Consider the following 19,244-nt stretch of genomic DNA (forward strand, 5'->3'; position numbering starts at 1 on the left):
TAACTTTTCCTTGGTTAATAAATGAGGACATTGTTATTTTAAGTGGTGTTTGCTGAGCTGAGGAGGGTGAAGCCCCTCAAATATTATGTCCTCAAAGCAACCAGGGAAGAGATTTTGTTGTAGCGACAACAACCTGTTCCCCCACGCCCTCCAGGAGTGATGGCAACTAATTTTCCTCCTTGTATGTAAAACTGGAGGACTGTATGTAATTGAGGGGAAAAGGGGAATTCTTGCTAACGTGGGGTGTTGTGATGAAATTGCTCCATAAAAATAACGAGAAGTGATGAAGGAGCTGTGGTGTCTGTAGGTGGCACATCTCTAAGGAGTAGAAAACTGAAATTATGGGGAAAAAAAGGTCTGGATGGGAAGAGCGAAGCCAGTGTGGTACTGTACCACCTTCCCAAGGAATTGATGGAAGGATGACAGGAGGTTTCCTGTGATAGCAGGGGCTGGATGCCAGCACCCAGGACATCCTCTCCCAAACCTCTTGTGTATCCATCCACCCTTGTCATGCCAGGGGGACACCAACCCCAAAATTCCCAGGGGTATGGATGTGTCTGTGCACACATGTGCTTGCAGCTCCCAACTACCCTTGGCTTGGGAATCCTGGGTGTGTTTTTTGGGGGGTGGTTGTGCATCCAAACTAAAGCCACAGCTGCCAAAAGGGGGATTGTTGTGCTGGACACTAACACTCCATGTGGATTGTGCCATAGGAGCGGAGTTACAGAGGCTTCCAGCACAGTCACTCCTTTATTTAACTCCCCAGAAATCCTTGTGGAGCCTAATGAAGGCCTGGAAATAAATCCTTGCCTTTAAAATTTGGTTCTCTGCTTTTCTGACAAGAAGAGGTTGTTAAAGTGATAACAACCCAGTGAGTCTTCTGACTGCACGTGTTGCCTCTCCCTCTGTTTAATATTTTACCAAAAATGTTGTATTCTTTCCTGATATTTTCTCCAAGTCATCACAGGTTTTGTCTGGGCTGTCAGGAAAAAAAAAACACCACACTGTTTGTGTATTCAGTGAAGCAGGAAAGGTGGATTTGTTTTGATAAGGAAATGCATCTCAAATACTAATTAATTTTTTATTACCAATCCAATTATTTTTAAACTTATTATTTAAATTTATTTAAATTAATTTTTAAATACAAAAGCAGACTAGGACACTCTTGCCTGCTTAGTCAGCACGTCTGTGAGGGCAGGGCACCGTGGTGGGTGTTTATGGGCCATTAAACTTTGGTTCCCAACCTCAAATCTCAGCAGGTAAGAGCCAGAACAGCCCAAATTCCTGCTGTTTTCCAGCACTACCAGTGCACATTAACCCTCTGCTTCCTGCAGCCAAGACTCCCATGGAGCGTAACCACCTTCCCCTTGCCCATCTCCCAGTACTGTCTCATGAATTCCCAGTTCCCAGGTTTCTGACCCATTTTTTTGCCCCACATCATGTGGTGTAGCTGTAAGATCCAGGTCAGGCAGCGAGTGCCAGGAGCGGCGTTGCCCTTGTGCCAGAGTAGATCCAACCCCACTGGCACACACCCAGCACCCAGAGCTGCAGGAACATGCCAAGATCCAGCCAGGCCATCCTGGGCTGTACCCGTGCCAGGTTTTCTGAAGCAGGAAGGCAGTGCACAAAATCCCAGGAAATGTCTACTCCTCAGGCAGGACTGTGGTTCTGTTTATCTTCAGAGTGCTCTGTGAACGCTGATTCTGCTGAGTTGGAAGGGACTGACAGGAATCATCCAGTCCAACCCCTGGCCCTGCACAGGACCATCCCCAACAGTCACACCAGGTGCCCCAGAGGATCATCCAAATGCTCCTTGAGCTCTGGCAGCCTTGGTGCTGTGCCCACGGCCCTGGGGAGCCTGGTCAGTGCCCGACCACCCTGTGGTTGGATCTTTTCCTAATATCCAACCTAACCCTCCCCTGACACAACTTCAGGCCATTCCCTCAGGTCCTGTCACTGGTCCCCACAGAGCAGAGCTAAGTGCCTGCCCCTCCTCTTCCCCAGAAATCATGAAAATGCCAAATCCTCCCCATTTTCTGGGCAGAGGATGAAGGAGAGGTTTATGTACCTTGCACGGAGCAGCTTCGTTAAACATTGACCAGCTGATTTTCCCTCCAGTGGTTCCACCACGTCACCTCCTTGACCCTTGTTTTAGCCCCTGCCTTGAGTCCTTCCAGCACAGAGGGAGGAGACATCTCTCCCTGGCCTGGGCAGGGCCTGGAATAGCTGCTTCTTTGCCCTCAAGGAATAACGTGGCTGCCAGACCGAGGACATCCCTGGCCCTGCGGCTGAGACACCAACCAACAGTCACCACCCTGGAGGGATGGAGCCAGTGCCCATTAATTTGGGCTCTCCTACCACTTCACAACTCTCTTGAAATCCTTTTCAGCTCATGCTTGGAGAAGCCCCAGCTGAGGATAGAGATTCTTTACCTCCTGTGTGTGGTCATGAGGTTGGGAGATGGACTTGGAGCAGTGGCATCTCCAAACCCTGGGAGTAGGACTTGGATGACATCTACATGCTGGCACCTACCAGCTTCCTCAAAAAATCTTGTAAACACACCAAATCCCTTATTTCTGAAAGAAAAACACAACCTTTTACCTCAGCAACTCCTGAGTGGGCAGTGAGTGGACAACATGTGACTCACCCTGCAGCAAATGTCCGGGATTGATCCCAGCCCACACTTGCCACTGATATTCCTCTGACTTTCAAGGGATGTTTTGAAATAATCCTGAAGGTTGGGAAGGTTCAAAAGTTGTCAGGTGATGGATTTGGGGCAGAGGACTCTCTTAGATGAAAACCATGTTATACAGAGGTAAAGTAAGGCTCAAAACCATTGAATTCAGAGTGTGTATGGGAGAAGTTGATGAGAAAAATTAACCTGAAAGTTTATCTTTGTGAGTGTAAATTTTGATTTGAGTGGGACAATGGGAATGGAGACAATTTTCAGATCCCAGTGTGTGTTTATTTGATGTCAGCAGTACAGAGAAGATCAAAAGATGAAACTGGGTAGAAAAAAATAAACACTCGGCCATTGCTCTTCCCTATTTTCAAGCAAGTATTTGGGAGATGTAAATCAGACCTTTGATATCCAAATTTAATTAAATGTACAATGAATTATTTTGGGAAAACACAGTGGGATTTGGCTTATCTTGCTTGCTGACAGGATTTGTAGCATATTATTCCTGAGCAGAGTTGTGAATAAGTTATTTGATAGTTCATGGTAATGGCAGCTGTGGATCGGCTTCACTTTGACTCCCTTTTCCTTGGGTCTTCTCTCCCTCACTTTCAACTTCTTTTATGTTCTCATGATCCCCTACAAACTGTCTGAAATTTGACCTTTATTAATGAGGTCAGAGCCTTTTCCTCCTCTGGAGGATGAGATCACTCAACCTCAGAGAGTCTCTTATTGAATTTCCCTTCCATAAATCAGGTTAGGAATTGTTAGAAGTCCATCTCGTTGCTCCAAATGATGATAAAGTGGAGATTGTGGTGGATCAAAAGGCATTTCCAAGGGGTTTGTTTAAGCTTTTCCCATTTGGTTCTTGTGAAGTGTCTTAATTTCTTCCTAAATCACCCTACTGCTGTTTTTGGGTGACGTGCTGCCTCTGTAGGGATGACGGTGAACTCATGGCCACAAAGAAAATTAAAATTAATGGCCATGGCGAAAAATTCATGGTTGGGTTCATGAAGAATTCATGACCATGAAGAAAAGTCATTAAAAGTAATGGCTATGAAGAAAATTCGTGGTTGGATTCATGAAGAATTCATGGCCGTGAAGAAAAGTCATTAAAATTAACGGCTATGAAGAAAATTCATGGTTGAATTCATGAAGAAAGTTCATTAAAATTAATGGCCATAAAGAAAATTCATGGTTGGATTCATGAAGAATTCATGGCCATGAAGAAAAGTCATTTAAATTTAATCAACTAATTAATTCTTGGTGATTTGACCTGAAACAGAGGAAAAATTGCTGAACACACAATGTGTTTAATGTGCATCAGTTCGTTAATTTTGGGGTCCAACTTCTAAATTTGTAGCAAATCACTGCCTCTCACTTTATATCAAAGTCATTGTGTGTATTGGGGTGATGCAGGTTGGAACTGTCCTTTTAGATTTAGTGGTGATGGGTTTTGGGGTTGTTTTGGGTTTTGGGGGAGATTTTTTCCACTATCGGAATATTTTAATATTTGGAATATTTTAAAACAAAGAAATTTTACAATTTCAAAGAAATAAAAAAAAATTTAAAAATAGTAAGAAATGAGATTTTTTTTTCCCCCTGAATTTGAAACAAACCTCTTTGTGATTGCCAAAACACACCTCCATGGTGGGGTGACATCACCAACGTGCATTTGGGGCTCCATAAATCAGCTCCAACATTCACTATTTATTGGCATTTTGGGAATTGGGGAGCACGGAGCTTCCAGAGCTCTGCCAAAAGCCCTTAAAACTCGTGCTGGGTTCCAATGTCCTGACTGGGCCAGTTTTAGTGAAGCAGGAGGCCTTTTTTTTTTATCATCTCAAGCAGAAAGGCTCCCTGACCGGGGTTTGCCCAGATTTTAAAACTGCTTATAAAAGTACGCTTTTAATCGCAGTAATTTTGCTGTAGATTTGATATGCTAATTAATGCAGCCACACTTTTGAATTTGAAATGTTAGTTTTGATAAAGAAACAACATTAACACGTAAACTAGACTTGGCAAATCGAGGTCTAAATTCTGTTTCATCTTCACGTGATTTCCTCGTGGCTCCTGCTCAAAGGGTGGGTTTGGAACTCAAGAATTAGAAGATTTGTAAAGAAAACTCCTCTGATTCTTTTCTTTAAATATTGGGCTGCAAATTTAGTCTTAAAACTACTCAGATCACAGGTTTTTAACAGGCTGTTTAACAAAATAGTGTCATTTACTCAGACATCAATGGAAATAATTTTTTTGCACCTTGCTGCAAGAATTGACTCTGTACTGGCAGATATTTGCTGCTTTATCATGGAAAAACTGATATAACCCTTTCTGCCAAGGTATAATGAGATTTTTTGGACCAGAAAGCAGAAAAATAGCCACAAATTCCAAATTTCTCAATTTGAAAAGCTTTACCAAGTGCCATCCACTGACCTGTTTCTTTTGGAAACTCCACAACAAATGACCTGATTCTCAGCAGAGTCTGCCAGGATTTGTCTGGCATGAAACTCTGCAAAAACCCCTTCACAAGGTCTGAGACTTTGTATTCTGGGGTGGTTTGGGAGTTACACGAACAGTGAGGTGAGAAAAATACTGGTTTGCTCTGTGTGACAACCAGGGCAGAATGAACCACCCTCACCTTGTTTGGTACCTGCAGGGATTTTGTTAAATGCAGATTATTTTTATAGTTCTGGGCATGTTTAATTGTGGATGTCTGCAAAAAAATTATAAAAAAGAGAGCTTTAAAATATAATATTTTAATAGGATTCTTTTATAACTGAAATAGCTGTTTTTTACTCTATATGTTTCACTTGATAAATGGATTTCCACGCCCACACTAAAATATATTTGGTAGCAGTTTCAATGCAATAAATGAACCAGAACTGGAAAAAAAGGGAAAGGTTTTTTGGTGCTCAATTATTTCATATGAAATCAAGTCTGTGGGAGCTTAAAAACCTTGTTCAGCTTAAAGTCTTCACTCGTGGCAGAGCCTTAACTACTCCCACACAACATCAGCCCCATGCTTGGGAAAGCTGGTGTTGGGAAATTGTAAGGATTCTGGAATGTGAGTGTTTCATCTTCTAAGTCTTGGTTTTATGTGATGGAATAGAGACTTTTATCTAGGGGGGGTTTCAGGGGTGGGGTGGCTGGGGTTGGGATTTGTTTACACAGGGACGATGCAAAGGGTTGTCACTTTTTCCATGTGTAATATGGATAAAGTAGGAGCTGCTGATTATGCAGAGAGTTTAAGGAGAATTCTCCCTGAAATGCTGTTAAAACAAAGATGAGGCAGAAGCTTTCTGCTCGTTAGGCTGTCAGTTAATGAATGTCTGGGAACAAAAGGGTTCGTTGGGACGAGCAGGAGAAGGATCAAGCCTCAGGAAGCAGCGAATGGGAGCGAGTTCCTCTGCCAGGTTCAGTCCTTGCTCTGGTGGTTCCCAATTCCCATCCTCTGGTCAAACGGCTGTTTCTCATGGGCCTTTCTCCAAGTGATGCAAACTCTGGGAAACTGGCCAAGGGCCTTCATCCCTGGCATGGCATGGGCAAGAGGCAGAGTCTGCCTGGCCCTGGGATAGGGAGGAAGGCCGAAGGATAAAGTAGCCAAAGAACTCTTGGGAAAATGGGTTAGAGCCTTATCCTTGTGCTTAAATGCCTTTTTCCTTGTGTTTTCACTTGTTCCAGCAGCCCAAGTCCATGTCACACAAAGCTCCAGCTCACAAGCTGTGACCACTCTACCCGCGGTCACTGTGCCGGTTCAGCCGGAGGTGATTCCCTGGGCAGGAGTTGGGCACAGAAGGAATATTTTCCTCCCAAGTGATGTGATCTGTTGAAAACGGACGTAGCGTAGAGAGACTTGTGGGTAGTCTGGTTTACATTCCTGGCAGGGGAGTTAAGCTGGTCTCAGGAAGGAAGTCTTACAAAATCCAGAGTGCAGATAACGCCAATCAATTGAAAGCTGGGGCTCCTGGCAGCTCTCAGGTTCTTCTGAGGTGCAGAGGAGAGAGGGAGTTTCTCCTCCCTACTTGAGCTTTGGTTCATTTGCTAATGCTTTTACCTCTCTCATTAATTTTATTTAGCTAATTGTGATGGGTGAGTGGAGCCTATGTGTGAGTGAGATGGCTTTGGTTGGACCCCAGGGTGTGGTGCACTGAGGAGCTGCTGGTGGAGCTCTCTGTGCACGTGTCCTTCAGACTCTTCACCTGTCTCTGATGACAACAGGCTTGCTGGGTGGACAGTTTTATTTGTAACTAGTTGTTATTAATTAGATGTTTAACAGAACAGTCATGTACAGGCTTGGAAGCTGCAGCAGAAATTGTACCACCTTGAGCTTGTTTTTCCCCCTGTGTGGGTGAGGTTTATCTGCTGTCACATCCCCATGTCCCTCTTGCCCCAGCTTTACCAAATCCACCTGGTGGGCAGAAGGCTCAATTTTATAAAAACCAACACCTACATGAAGGAGAAAGATCCACAATTCTACTCCCAAGAAGAGTAGGAAGGATAGTCTGAGCTGGGAAGGGGCAGGTTTTACTTGCTTGTGGGCCAACATATTCCCTGCTAGGGGTCCATGGCTTCCTCTTGCCTGAGGGGGAGCAGGATTGGCTTGGGACAGAGGAAGGGGCCAGGAGGATGCAAAGCAAGCTGTGAATTCACAGCAGTGTTGGCCTTGTTTTGCCAACACAGGAAACCTTGGTGCACCCACGTCTTGAGGAGCATCTCAGGAGGTTGTTGTAGGAGAGAAGAGAGACCAAACAGGCTTTGACTCTTCAGCTTGGAGAAAAGGCTGGGGTGGGATATGGCTGAGGTTCACAAAATCATCAGAGTGATGGGAAAAAGGCCATTTAGATCTGTAACTCACCAAGTCCTGCAATTTCTGTTATGGAATATGGATCTAGTGAAAGAAAAGCCTTTCCCCTGGTGAACTACTAGAAGTTGGCCTGAGAGGCTGTGAGGGATCATGGTGCCAATGGGTAAAAAAACCCCAAACATTGGATGGTTATCTCTTCACAACTCTCTTGCCCATGCCATGAACTAAGGGGAACACAGAGGGGCCTCTCCATCCCCCTCATCCCAAAACTGTGGGTGCTGGTAGGAGTTTCTTCCCAAGTTTTGCAGCTGGAGTGGATTTGCTTGGACACTGCACCTTGGAAGGCTGTTTTGGTGGGCTGTCTTCATGCTGCAAGCGTTTGTTTCCCAATCCTATCTCCATTTTTCCCCACAAAAGATTAATGTTGTCTTAAATCCAACAGAATAACTTGGAACTGGATTCAGGTTTCTTCAAAAATGGCAATTTGTCTATAAATTAAAAAAAAAACCACCTCTCAAAGGACTTTTGTCTTAGAACAAGTCCATCTGTCCAGATATCTAAAGTTACATGTTCTGTCTCTGATTGGGTGAATTTTTCCAGATGGCACCATATCAACAATTCCAGGAAAATTCCTACTATTAACTCAATTTAATTCTGTCTGTATTCTTTGGATTATGTGCTCCCTACGAGCAATCCACTGACTTTATGTGCTTTTGTTCTAATCCTCACTCTTGTTTTCCTTTCAGACTTTATCCATTGGAGTCCTTGATATTTTTGGGTTTGAAGACTATGAAAACAACAGTTTTGAACAATTCTGCATCAACTTTGCCAACGAGCGCCTGCAGCACTACTTCAACCAGCACATCTTCAAACTGGAACAGGTAAGGCTGGCAGTATTTATTCTCTGATGCCACTGAGTGTTGACAGTTTGTGGCGCTGATAAAGTCCTTAAATTGTTCCTTTGGTTCTCTTCTGTTAAGGAGTGTCCACTGAATTACTCAGATTTAACCTCTTATTTCTCGTATGACTCGGTGCCTCCTGTGAAAGAAAATCCAGCCAGAGATTTGCTGGTTTAAATGAACATTTTGGGTTACAAAAACATGGTGAGACCTTACCCACTGCTCCTTGATCTGTGCTCAGGGACTCATCCATGAGCAGTTCCTTCCTTGCCTTTACTTGAACTTGCTTCTGTGTCATTTAATATCCCAGAGAAGTTATTTTTTGGCATCTGTTGAGGATGCCACCCCAATCTTCTGCTGGTTTTTTGCTTTCTAGTGTTGATTTGTGTGGAGAGAGGGGAAATGTCACTTCACACGTGTTCTCCAAGGTCAGACTCGAGAGTTAAGACCTTCAATGGCCCTGGCAGATTAGGAAAAATGCCTTGTTACAGGTGCCATTATCCCTCTTCTGAGTCACCATCATCCCTTGAGCTCTTTTTTCCTCTCTTCTCTGAGCTGTTCCTCAACTTCTTCCAGTTAGATGATGTTTTCTGTTGTCATCGTTCCTGCTCAGATATATTGACTAAATATTTGCATAGGCTGTGCCAGGGATGCCAGCTTTATTTATTAATGGTACAAAAAGGGCCTCGCGTGCCAGGCCAGGGAGGAATGGCTTCCCACTGCCAGAGGGCAGGATTAGTCGGGATACTGGGAAGGAATTGTTGTCTGTGAGGGTGGGGAGGCCCTGGCCCAGGTTGACCAGAGAAACTGTGGCTGCCCCATCCCTGGAAGTGTCCAAGGCCAGGTTGGACAGGGCTTGGAGCAACCTGGGCTAGTGGAAAGTGTCCCTGCCCATGGCAGGGGGTGGAACTAGAGGGACTTGAAGTCCCTTCCTACCCAAACCAGTCTGGGATTCTGGGATTCTGTATTGGTGGATTTTCACAGGACAGCGCTGTGCAATGGGACCTCCCTTCTTAACAAAAAGATGAGCAAGAAACTTCTAAAGGCTTCTAAAATACTTCAACCCACCCAAAAATTGTCATGTTGAGGCAGAACTGGAACTGGGGGCCAGTGTGTTAATTGACGCAAGTTTGGAGTGGGACTGGAAGGGGGAGAAGATGTTCAGCCTGGAAGACCAGTCTGGAGCTCACCATGACCCCTGTGCAGGTCCCTTTCACATTTCCTACATCTGGTGCACCTTGCCAGGTGTTGATAGACATAGGTAGAGATATTTCTTTTCCTCTTTAATTTCAATAGCAAGAAATTAAAGGAATTAATCTGCCAGCAGGTCAGGCAGTGTCTTTAAGCTCACACTTCTCCTGGCTGTTGGAAGAGCAGGTTGGGAAGAAGGATGCTCCCACAAAGGAAGCTCACGGGACCGTGGCCAACTGGACCATGAAAACTCAATTTTCCCCATTTTGAGAGCCAAATATAATTTGTGGTTGAACTCTTGTTGCCACTGAAGCCCAGGGAGCTGATTTGAGCTCGGAGATGGAGCTGGCACAACACAGATGGCCACGGGCACGATCTCCTGGGCCAGGAGATCCAGGAGATCCTACCGGTTTAAAACAGCCCAAATTCCAGTAAATTGAATCTTAGGCTGCCTACGTACAGCAGGTGGGAGGTTGTCAGTGGGTGAAGCATCAGCCTCAAAATAAAGCCAAATTCTCCTGCTATTTGCTGAGGAGCTGCTGAAATAGTCACCTCAAAGGAGAAAACCATCCCAGGGAGGACCTTTGGTTCCAGGGAAGGCTGCTCAGACCCCCTGCACTGCCAGACTGTATCACTGACAGAGGGTGCCTTCAGAACCTGTTTATAGGCTCTCTATTTATGGAGAATGGATTGGTATTTATTGTGTCTGTGTTGTGTTATATATATGTGTGTGTGTGTATATATATATGTATATATATGTGTGTATATATATATGTGTGTGTATGTATTTTTATGTATATGGCTGCATCTATAAATTCCTTTTCTACTTAAATTTCTTTTCTACTTAAATTGAGACCAAACATAAAAATTCTCATTCCTAAATGAAAACATTGGGTTGTCAGCCTTGGAATCTTCTGGAGGGATGTCGGGAACTCAAGGCATCTGCCTTGTCTGCGGCACCGGCACAGACCCAGACATTGGGCTTGTTCATTCAGGAATTTCCTAATAATAATGATGTTTTCCCATCTCATGGATTTCTCGTGAACTTCCTCATAGTAAGGTTCTCCTATCCCATGGATTTATCATATCAAACCCATTTTAATTATCATAAATGATTCTGCTCATGACGCCAAACCTGCAGTTGCTGAACGAGCAATTAATCCTCCATGGGATGGAGTCATTCCTGGATGGATGAATCCTGGGTGGACAGGTTTCCCCACACCTTGCTGCCATTTCCAGCGGTGAACAACGTTCCCAAGCCGCCCAGAATGGATTTTAGGATGCAGATGTATAGAGACATATCCAGAAAGGAGCTTTTACAAGGTTTAACTCCTTTCACTTCTCATATAACAATGACCCATTTGAACATATTAGATGATAGAAGAATATTTGGGGATTATTTTAAGCTGGAGAAGTCAGCTGGGAATGGAGAGAGATCGGGAAGGGGGTTAATTCCTAGTTTCTCACTTTGCAAACACCGCCTGAAGCTGAAGCAGATGGTGTTGGAGGCAAGAAGGGAGGAATTTCACACCCTGCTGTTTAGTCGGGAATTTTTGTACCAAATATATACATTTAGACATCCCAAAGTAACTGTTTATTGTATGGCTCTGCACTACACGAGTTTGTATGACAGGAGCATGATGGGAAGTGTTCCCACGTGGAGTTACACTGGGAAAAGGGATTTTTCAGTTGATTTCCCACTTTAACTTGGGAATTTTCCTTGTGTAAACAAGGTTTTCCTATGCCATGGTAAGGAAAGGCTTGGGGAGATGAAGTCCTGGGGCTGGGCTGGCTCTATCTTGGAGGAGGGGGATGAGCTCGTGGCGTTTTCTGCTGCTCTTGGGGTTTTAAATGTCTTTTTTGGGGCTGTTTCTCAGTTCTCCCTGCAGCTAATGGCAATATTCCTGTAGGGATATATTATATGATCCTATGGAATAAAGCATCCTGGGCACTGAACTGCCAATGCCCTACAGCCCTCATTAAAGCAGGGTGAATTTTTCATCTTTATATCCTATGAAAGGGCAACAAATTTCATAGATCATGGCAAAACCTTTATCTTCAGGACTGGTTTTCACCACCTTTGGATTTGAGTTTTCTAAACCTTCAGTTTTGTGCTTTTAGACGGATGGGAAACTTAGGATTGGTTTGTTTTGGGTTTTTTTTAATCACATTTCCTCTTTCATTTCTTCTCTGCTCCAACCACCTTTGAATTTTACCACAGGATTTTGGGGAGCAGTATTCCCAGTTCCCCAGGGAACACAACACTCCAGATAGGTGTGAGCTTAAAAATCGTATTTAATGCTTTCTCCTCTGATTTTTTTTATTTGCTTGCTTTTATTTAATTGGTTTTATTCACTGTTGACCGTGACTGGATATGGAGTCATTGATAATCAAGAACGTGTGGATGTGGAAAGACATTTTCCAGCATCTCAAAGATTCTGTTGGGCTCGTGGGTGGTTTCTCCCACTCAAGATCTGTAAATCTTTAATCCCAGCCTGGATTAGGGTGCATTTAGGTTTGGCTTAGCACCTGAATAATGTCCTGATAACAGAACTGGGCCGACGCTCCCGGAAAGATAACGGAACTTCGTTCTCAACACATTCAACTCTAAAATGATGGGATTTTTCTGTTCCTAGCAGGATAATTTCCACCAGGCGTAGTGGCCCAGTTGGGAAGGTTTTCCTGCTGCTCAACATATGTATTTTAATCTTAAATTCCTTGTACTGTGGGCCATAAGCAGCCTTCGTGCTCTGGACTGGGGGAGGCAGGTGGGGTTTGTCTTTAATAGTGCTTGACTCTCTCTTTCCTAAAGTTCCTGTAATTTTCATATTTAAAATGTTGCCTATTCTGACCCATTCTGTTTATTTGGCACCCCAGATTTTACATGCTGCTATGCTTCAGGTAATGCCGTCAGCTATACTGAGATTCAGTAATGATTTACACTCATATTCCAGGTGCATTTCAAACTCTGGATCTCCATTTCATATCTTTTTTTTATATATATTTGAGCATTGCAAATTGTGTTTTATTCAGATCGCTCTGTGCATTTGAAGCTCTAAAAAGCATCATTTTGAAACAACAAAAACTCAGATTAATGCTACCTGTTCTCCTGAGCCACCTCCCTGCTCAACCACGTCTTTCTGAATATCGAGTTGCGATAATTAAGTAGTAAATACCTCATGTTGTTTGGATCGAATTCCTTGATATAATAAATACATGCATGGGGCTTTTCCCCTGAAGAGAGGCGAGATGAAGTCACCACCAGCCTTCTCTCCTGAGCTGCAGCTGAGTCAGAGAGGCCAAATGCACATTGTGCAGTTTTGCTGAGCTGGCAGCGAGTGCGGCCCCACAGCCCCGCTCTGCTCGGGACACAGCGCAGGCTCAGAGTCCTTCAGGCTGGAAAAGCCCTCGGAGACCATCAAGTCAGATGTGTGGACAGACTGGGAATGAGATGCTGGGAAGCAGTGCCAGGAAAGGGACCTTGAAAGGGCAAGTTGGCCATGAGTCAGCAGTGCCCTGGCAGCCGGGAGGGCCAACCGTGTCCTGGGGGGCATCAGGCCCAGCATCGCCAGCTGGGCCAGGGAGGGGATTGTCCCACTCTGCTCTGCCCTGGGGCAGCCTCACCTGCAATATTAGAAAGATATTAAGCCATTAGAGAGGGTCCTAAGGATGGCAGTGAGGATGGGGAGGGGCCTTGAGGGGCAGCTGAGGGCACTTGGTCTGTTCAGTCTGGAGAGGAGGAGACTAAGGAGAGACCTCACTGCAGTTACAACTTCATCAGGAGGGGAAGAGCAGGGGCAGGCACTGATCTCTGTTTTGTGGGGACCAGGGACAGGCCCCCAGGGAATGGCCTGAAGTTGTGTCAGGGCAGGGTTAGGTTGGATCTCAGGAAAAGGTTCTTCCCCCAGAGTGTGGTTGGGCACTGAACAGGCTCCCCAGGGCAGTGGGCACAGCACCAAGGCTGCCAGAGCTCAAGGAGCATTTGGATGATCCTGTGGGGCACCTGATGTGACTGTTGGGGATGGTCCTGTGCAGGGCTGAGGGTTGGACTGGATGATCCTTGTGGGTCTAACTCAGCATATTCTGGGCTTCACTAACCCAGCACTGCCCAGGCCAGCACTTCCCCAGGTCCCCCTGAGCAGTGACGGTGCTCACGCCGGCAGAACGAGTCCCTTTGGTGACGCACCAACGTGGACGTCCTGCCAGTGTCGTCATGGTCAGGGCAGCAAAGTTGTTCTGAATGTTTGGGAAGTGCAAATCTCCTTGTGGTGGCTCTACAGGTCACCTGGAGAACAATCAGTGGCATCTCACCCAATAATTAAATGAAAACATGGAGCTGCTGGACTCTAAAAAAACCCCCAGTGGCTTTTTTTACTTCTTGACTCCATTTCTTTTGCCAAGTCTGGGAGCTCAGTGCTCTCCTTTCCAGGGAACTTGCATCGCTCAGGTTTCAGCTGCCCAGGGATGGGAGGAATAAATCCCCACATTTGTATTGGGAGCAAGGATGCCAAAACCTGGGCTCTGTGGACTTTACTGCACTAGAAACTTCAGTAGATAGTGGTGATTTCAAGAAATTGAAATGTAAAGATGGTCTTCTAGGAATAGGACATTTGAATTGGCCGCTGAACATATCTTAGTTTGAAGTCAAAGTATAAATTTAAGCTGATTTTTAATTAACCTCCGGTTCGAGGTTTTTTGGTTTGAATGGACTGAAAGTGTTTCATGTTGTCTTTGTCTTGTCAAATGAAAACCTCGTGTTGTTTGGATGGAATTCCTTAATATTCCAGTGTTCTGCAAGGACCCTGCATCCATCAAAGGATGGCAGAGGCTTTGCTGTTGTACTCAGAAGTGAAGGAATATTTTGGAGGCTATTTTAAGGATTTAAAAATTCCTGAATTCTGCGGGAAGACAGTCAGGAGAATATGAATGTAGAAATTATATAGAGTATTAATAACTGCAATTTAATTAAGTTTATCATATATACAATTTTACCCTAAAGCTTCTACCTTTATGTGGACAATCTCCAGGGTGTTCTGAGACCAGGAAACACCCCAGGAGTTACATTGGTCAATCCCAAAGCCATAGTTACATCTCCTGAGCTGTGATTCTGAAGGCAACCAAACCAATAACTGGAAAAATGCTAGGAAAAAAGAAATAAGAGGAATTTTTTTTCCATTTAAGCTTTGGAATGGTTCCTGCTGCTGTGTATGCGCCTGTCTTGAAACGAGAGCACATGTCTGAGTTATTGTGGAAAAGGTTTTTAGATGAGGACTTTAATCCCTCTTCACATTTGGCCAACACAGCAAGAGGTTGCAGTGGGGATGGAAGGGAGGGAGCAAAGAAACCCCAGGGCCTGGACTGAGTGTTTCTGACCCAGCCCAGAGGAAAAAGAAGAGCCGAAGAAGGGAAAATTAGCCAAAATCCTGCAGCTGAAGGAACCAAGGCCAGGAGGGACGTGACAACTGGCGTGAAGGCTGTGGAAGAGCCCAAAATGAGCCTGGAGAAATAGACACCAGAACACTGCTCTTTTAGGGTCATTTGCTGGAGTATAGTTAAAAAAACTCAACATCTGGCATTGCCAGTTGGTCATTTTGCACTGATTTGAGGAGCAGGAGAAGTTTTTAGCATGTAGCCCCCTTCAATGTGTGGCTGCTTCACATGGATAGATGTCTAGAGGCTTCAAGATGAGGGTGATGGTTTGTGCCTGGTTTGGACACATGGAGGCTTAAAACTGCATAATTTGAGGTTTGGGGGGGAACAAAAATGGAAGGCCCCCATAGAAGCATTTCAAAGAGGAGTCCCAGTAATAAATAGGTGAGTGCAGTAACCTCCCCCAGCCACCCGTGAGCACTGAAGTAAACGCTGCTCTGGGATCAGCTCCTCAATTTATTGCTCTCCGGCTGCTCCCGGCCAGGCTTGAGCTGGCAAAGCTGGGACTAATGGACCCTGCACTCAATTAAGGGGCTGTCAGAGGCAGGGGGTTGATGGATGATGCTGACTCCCATTACCACCATCCCTTTCCTGAATCACTCAGGAGAAGCTCCAGAACACGCAGCCCGTGCAGGAACTTTTTTCCTGCCTTGCGCTGAAAATGTGGTGAGTTTTACTCAAATACCTGGTTTTGAAGTGCCTGTAGTTCACAGGGAGTTGAAGATGTTGTGGTGCATGTGTGCTGGTTGCTCTGCAGAACCTGAAGGAAAAAGAATATAAAATTAAATTAAAAAATAAAATCCATAATGTGGAGTTGTTCTGTATTTTCAGGGGTTTTTTTTGTAATGGGATGAGTCATATTTTGAACCCAAAAGGCTTTAAGGAATTTAAAACCTCCTTCTAGGCCTGCACAGAGTCTGTATTGTTGGTTTAGGGGTGGATGGTGTCTCCAATACGGAATTCAGGACCTTGTAGAGAGTTTTTAGGAAAAATTTCTTGTGAAATGTCTCAAAACACTTGATGCTCTTTAATTCTATAAATAATATCTGTGGAGTTCATGTTAATTTTGGATGAGGAGAGTTGGATGGACCGTTTTTGATGTTGTTTGCTCATGTGAAAAATAAAGGCAGATAGCAATAATATAATTAATTGGATTGTTAGAGAGATGCATCAAATTAGGATTTTAAGAGTTTTTTCCTTTTCTTCTTCAATTCTGCCATCACAATGTTCTACGGTAGAGAAGTGAAAACACAGCTTGGCTCTGCAGGGCTTTTTCTACCACATGGAGTAAGGTGCACATTCCAGTCTCTCTGTTTAGACAGTGAGTCACGAGCCTTAAAAGCATATGATAAAAATTATGATTTTTAAACTCTACTTTCATCCAGATTCCCTAAAATAATTTCTGCATAGGAGTTCTTCAAGAAATCCATCTGAAAATCTGTCTCGGAGGAGATGAGCTTTACAAGAGAGCAAGAGTTGGAGTTATTTTGGTGGAAAAAAACTGAGGCTTTTTTTGCCTCAGCATGAATTTAGGGACAGATCCTCACTTTTCCTGTAGAGTGTCATGGTTCTGCTGGTCTTGGAGTGGTGACTTTGGCTACCTGGAGGGCTCTTCATTAACCTGTAGAGCACCAGGCATTAGTAGTGTGAGATCCAGAAGAGCAAAGCCTATGGAATCAGGAGAAGGAGATGTATTGCTTTTTCTTGCCGTTAAAGGAGTGTATTGTATATATTGTACCAGTTTTCTTCCAGCAACTAAATAATAATAATGATGCAAATATGTTGGGTGATGCTTTGGCTGATGTGCCCCTGGCATCCAAAACCCCTTCCGTGCCCTGGGCTGATCCCACAGTGTGGGGGATTCTTCCCCTCTGCCCCATTCAGGTGAGACCCCCCCTGCAGAGCTGCCTCCAGCTCTGGGGTCCAACAGCAGAAGGATGTGGAACTGCTGGAGCGAGTCCAGAGGAGGCCACGGAGCTGCTCCAAGGGCTGGAGCCCCTCTGCTCTGGAGCCAGGCTGGGAGAATTGGGGGTGTTCAGCTGGAGAAGAGAAGCTCCAGGGAGACCTGAGAGTTCCTTCCAGAGCCTAAAGGGGCTTCAGAAGAACTGGAGAGGGACTTGGGACAGGGGATGGAGAGATAGACCAAGGGGGAATGGCTTCCCACTGCCAGAGGGCAGAGGTAGATGGGATATTGGGAAGGAATTGTTGTTTGTGAGGGTGGTGAGGCCCTGGTCCAGGTTGCCCAGAGGAGCTGTGGCTGCCCCATCCCTGGAAGTGTTAAAGACCAGGTTGGGCAGGGCTTGGAGCAACCTGGGATAATGGAAGGTGTCCCTGCCCATGACAGATGAACTTTAAGGTCCCTTCCAACCCAAACCATGCTGTGATTTAACAGCAAACCAGAAGAAGAAAAGCAAGAATCCCTGCACAGCCAACCAGTGTCTGAACAAACATCTGGTGCATCTGAAATCGTAAAATAGCAGGTGGTTCTCTGTGGTTTAAGTTGTTCCAGCAGTTCCTTATCCTCACAGGAAACACTGATGGCACATCAGCAGAAGAGGTGATTGTTTTGGTAAATTGTGCATCAGTTTCCACAAACCTGTTTGAATTTTGCCTTTTGTTTTTGCTTGCACCAAACATTATGTCATCTGTGGGGCTTTTTTAGGAGGAATATAGAGCAGAAGGAATTAGCTGGCACAACATCGACTACATAGACAACTCCAGCTGCATCAACCTGATCAGCAAGAAGCCGACGGGGCTGCTCCATCTGCTGGACGAGGAAAGCAAGTGAGTAGGAAAGTGCAGGCTTTGCCAATGATTTTGGGTTTTTCACTTCAAATGTGTTTATCCTTTATTTTTACCTCTTGTGATTCTTCCCAGAAAGGTGCTGATTATCTCACTGGGCTGATTTGTGTCTCTAGTTTTCTTTTCGAGGTGGTAATGCAAGTGGTGGACAATCAGCAAGCTGAGCAAAAAGCCTTTACAAATAATCATTCAAATTGTTTTTCCAGAACTTCTTCCATTAAAGGGAAGGGAGAAGGTTTCTCTTGCTTCTCTCCTCCTTTTTCTCCCTGTCCCTTACAGTGTAACAACAGGAACATTCTCGAGGCTGAGCTTAGTGAAGGGAGAAGCCGAGTGCAGGCTGTGTGGGTGCTGTTAGTGGGGTATAAGGTGGATTTATCAACTTACTGTAAAAATTAAGCCTGAATGAGCTGAGGGCACTCCTGTTTAGGGGCTGCACTTCCCCAAGGTTTCATGGGCATCAGGGATGCAGCTCAGATGTGCATCCTTGGTTCATCCACCTGGCTCATCTCGGTGGAAGTTCCCAGAGGAGCGTGTGCCTCTGGGGCTGCCTTTGGGTGGAAACTTTGGAGCAAAATTGTTCTTCTATCAGATACTCCTGCCAGTTCTCTCCATGTGAAGGGCAGGGAAAGGCAGTTTTGCTGAGGTCACCTCAGATCCACATGGCTGTGACCAGGACACGAGGTGTCCTCCTGCCATTTGCTCGGAGGTTTCTGCCCTGCTTCTTGTCTCACTGAGCAGAGTGATGCTGTCCCAGCGATTCTGTGCTGGGCTAAAACACTTCAAATTAGGGAAAGTTGTGGAATACACCCCCAAGCTGCAGATTTACATGAAGCTGGAGGATGGAGGATTGCCTTGCTCTTACTCAGAGGCCCTGCCCAAGCAGGCACAGAAATGGAAGCTCAGGATATCTCTGTTTTCCCTTTTGTGGCCGAGAAAAAAGGGGTAAAAGCTTTTCCCTTGTGTTTACAGCTCTCTTCTGTTTAATTCTTCCCACTCAGTTTTCCTCAAGCCACAAACCAGACGCTGCTGGACAAATTTAAACGTCAACATGAAGGGAATTCCTACATCGAGTTTCCAGCAGTCATGGAGCCGGCTTTCATCATCAAACACTACGCCGGCAAAGTGAAGTACGGAGTCAAGGTATGTCCCCCAGCTGTTCCCTGGGAGTTGTTTCCATTTAAATCTGGGATGGGGAAGGGGAGGCTCCACAGACGTGTTTTGGAGAGATTTTGGCTCAAGAAGAGACATGTGGGTCGGGAGAGAAGTGTTTGGTGAAAAGCTTGGCTGGAATGAGAAGGTGGGGACTGGGGCTTCCTGTTCTCCTCCACATGGGCATTTGGGGGAGGAATTTAGGTTAGTGCTGTGTCCCAATGAAATTGTATGTCTGGTGACCTTTCTGGGCTTGGTTTGTGCAGAAAACCCAATGTTTTACTCATCAGGA

The 19,244-nt window shown here is 45.1% G+C and overlaps 1 protein-coding gene across 6 annotated transcripts in view; it reads left to right on the forward strand.

Annotated features, from left to right (window-relative positions):
- MYO9A (myosin IXA) overlaps positions 1-19,244 on the forward strand; it is a 167,252-nt gene that overhangs the window by 98,421 nt on the left and 49,587 nt on the right. For all 6 annotated transcript variants that reach the window (XM_051796356.1, XM_051796358.1, XM_051796360.1 and 3 more), the window contains 3 exons: positions 8,228-8,362; positions 17,664-17,785; positions 18,802-18,943. In XM_051796356.1, coding sequence (XP_051652316.1) covers positions 8,228-8,362; positions 17,664-17,785; positions 18,802-18,943 — 399 coding nt within the window. The remainder of the gene's footprint in view (positions 1-8,227; positions 8,363-17,663; positions 17,786-18,801; positions 18,944-19,244) is intronic.

The sequence above is a fragment of the Manacus candei genome, unplaced genomic scaffold, assembly GCF_025592945.1.
Source record: "Manacus candei isolate 608988 ecotype Guabito, Panama unplaced genomic scaffold, ASM2559294v1 h1tg000046l, whole genome shotgun sequence".
Classification (NCBI taxonomy): Eukaryota; Metazoa; Chordata; class Aves; order Passeriformes; family Pipridae; genus Manacus; species Manacus candei.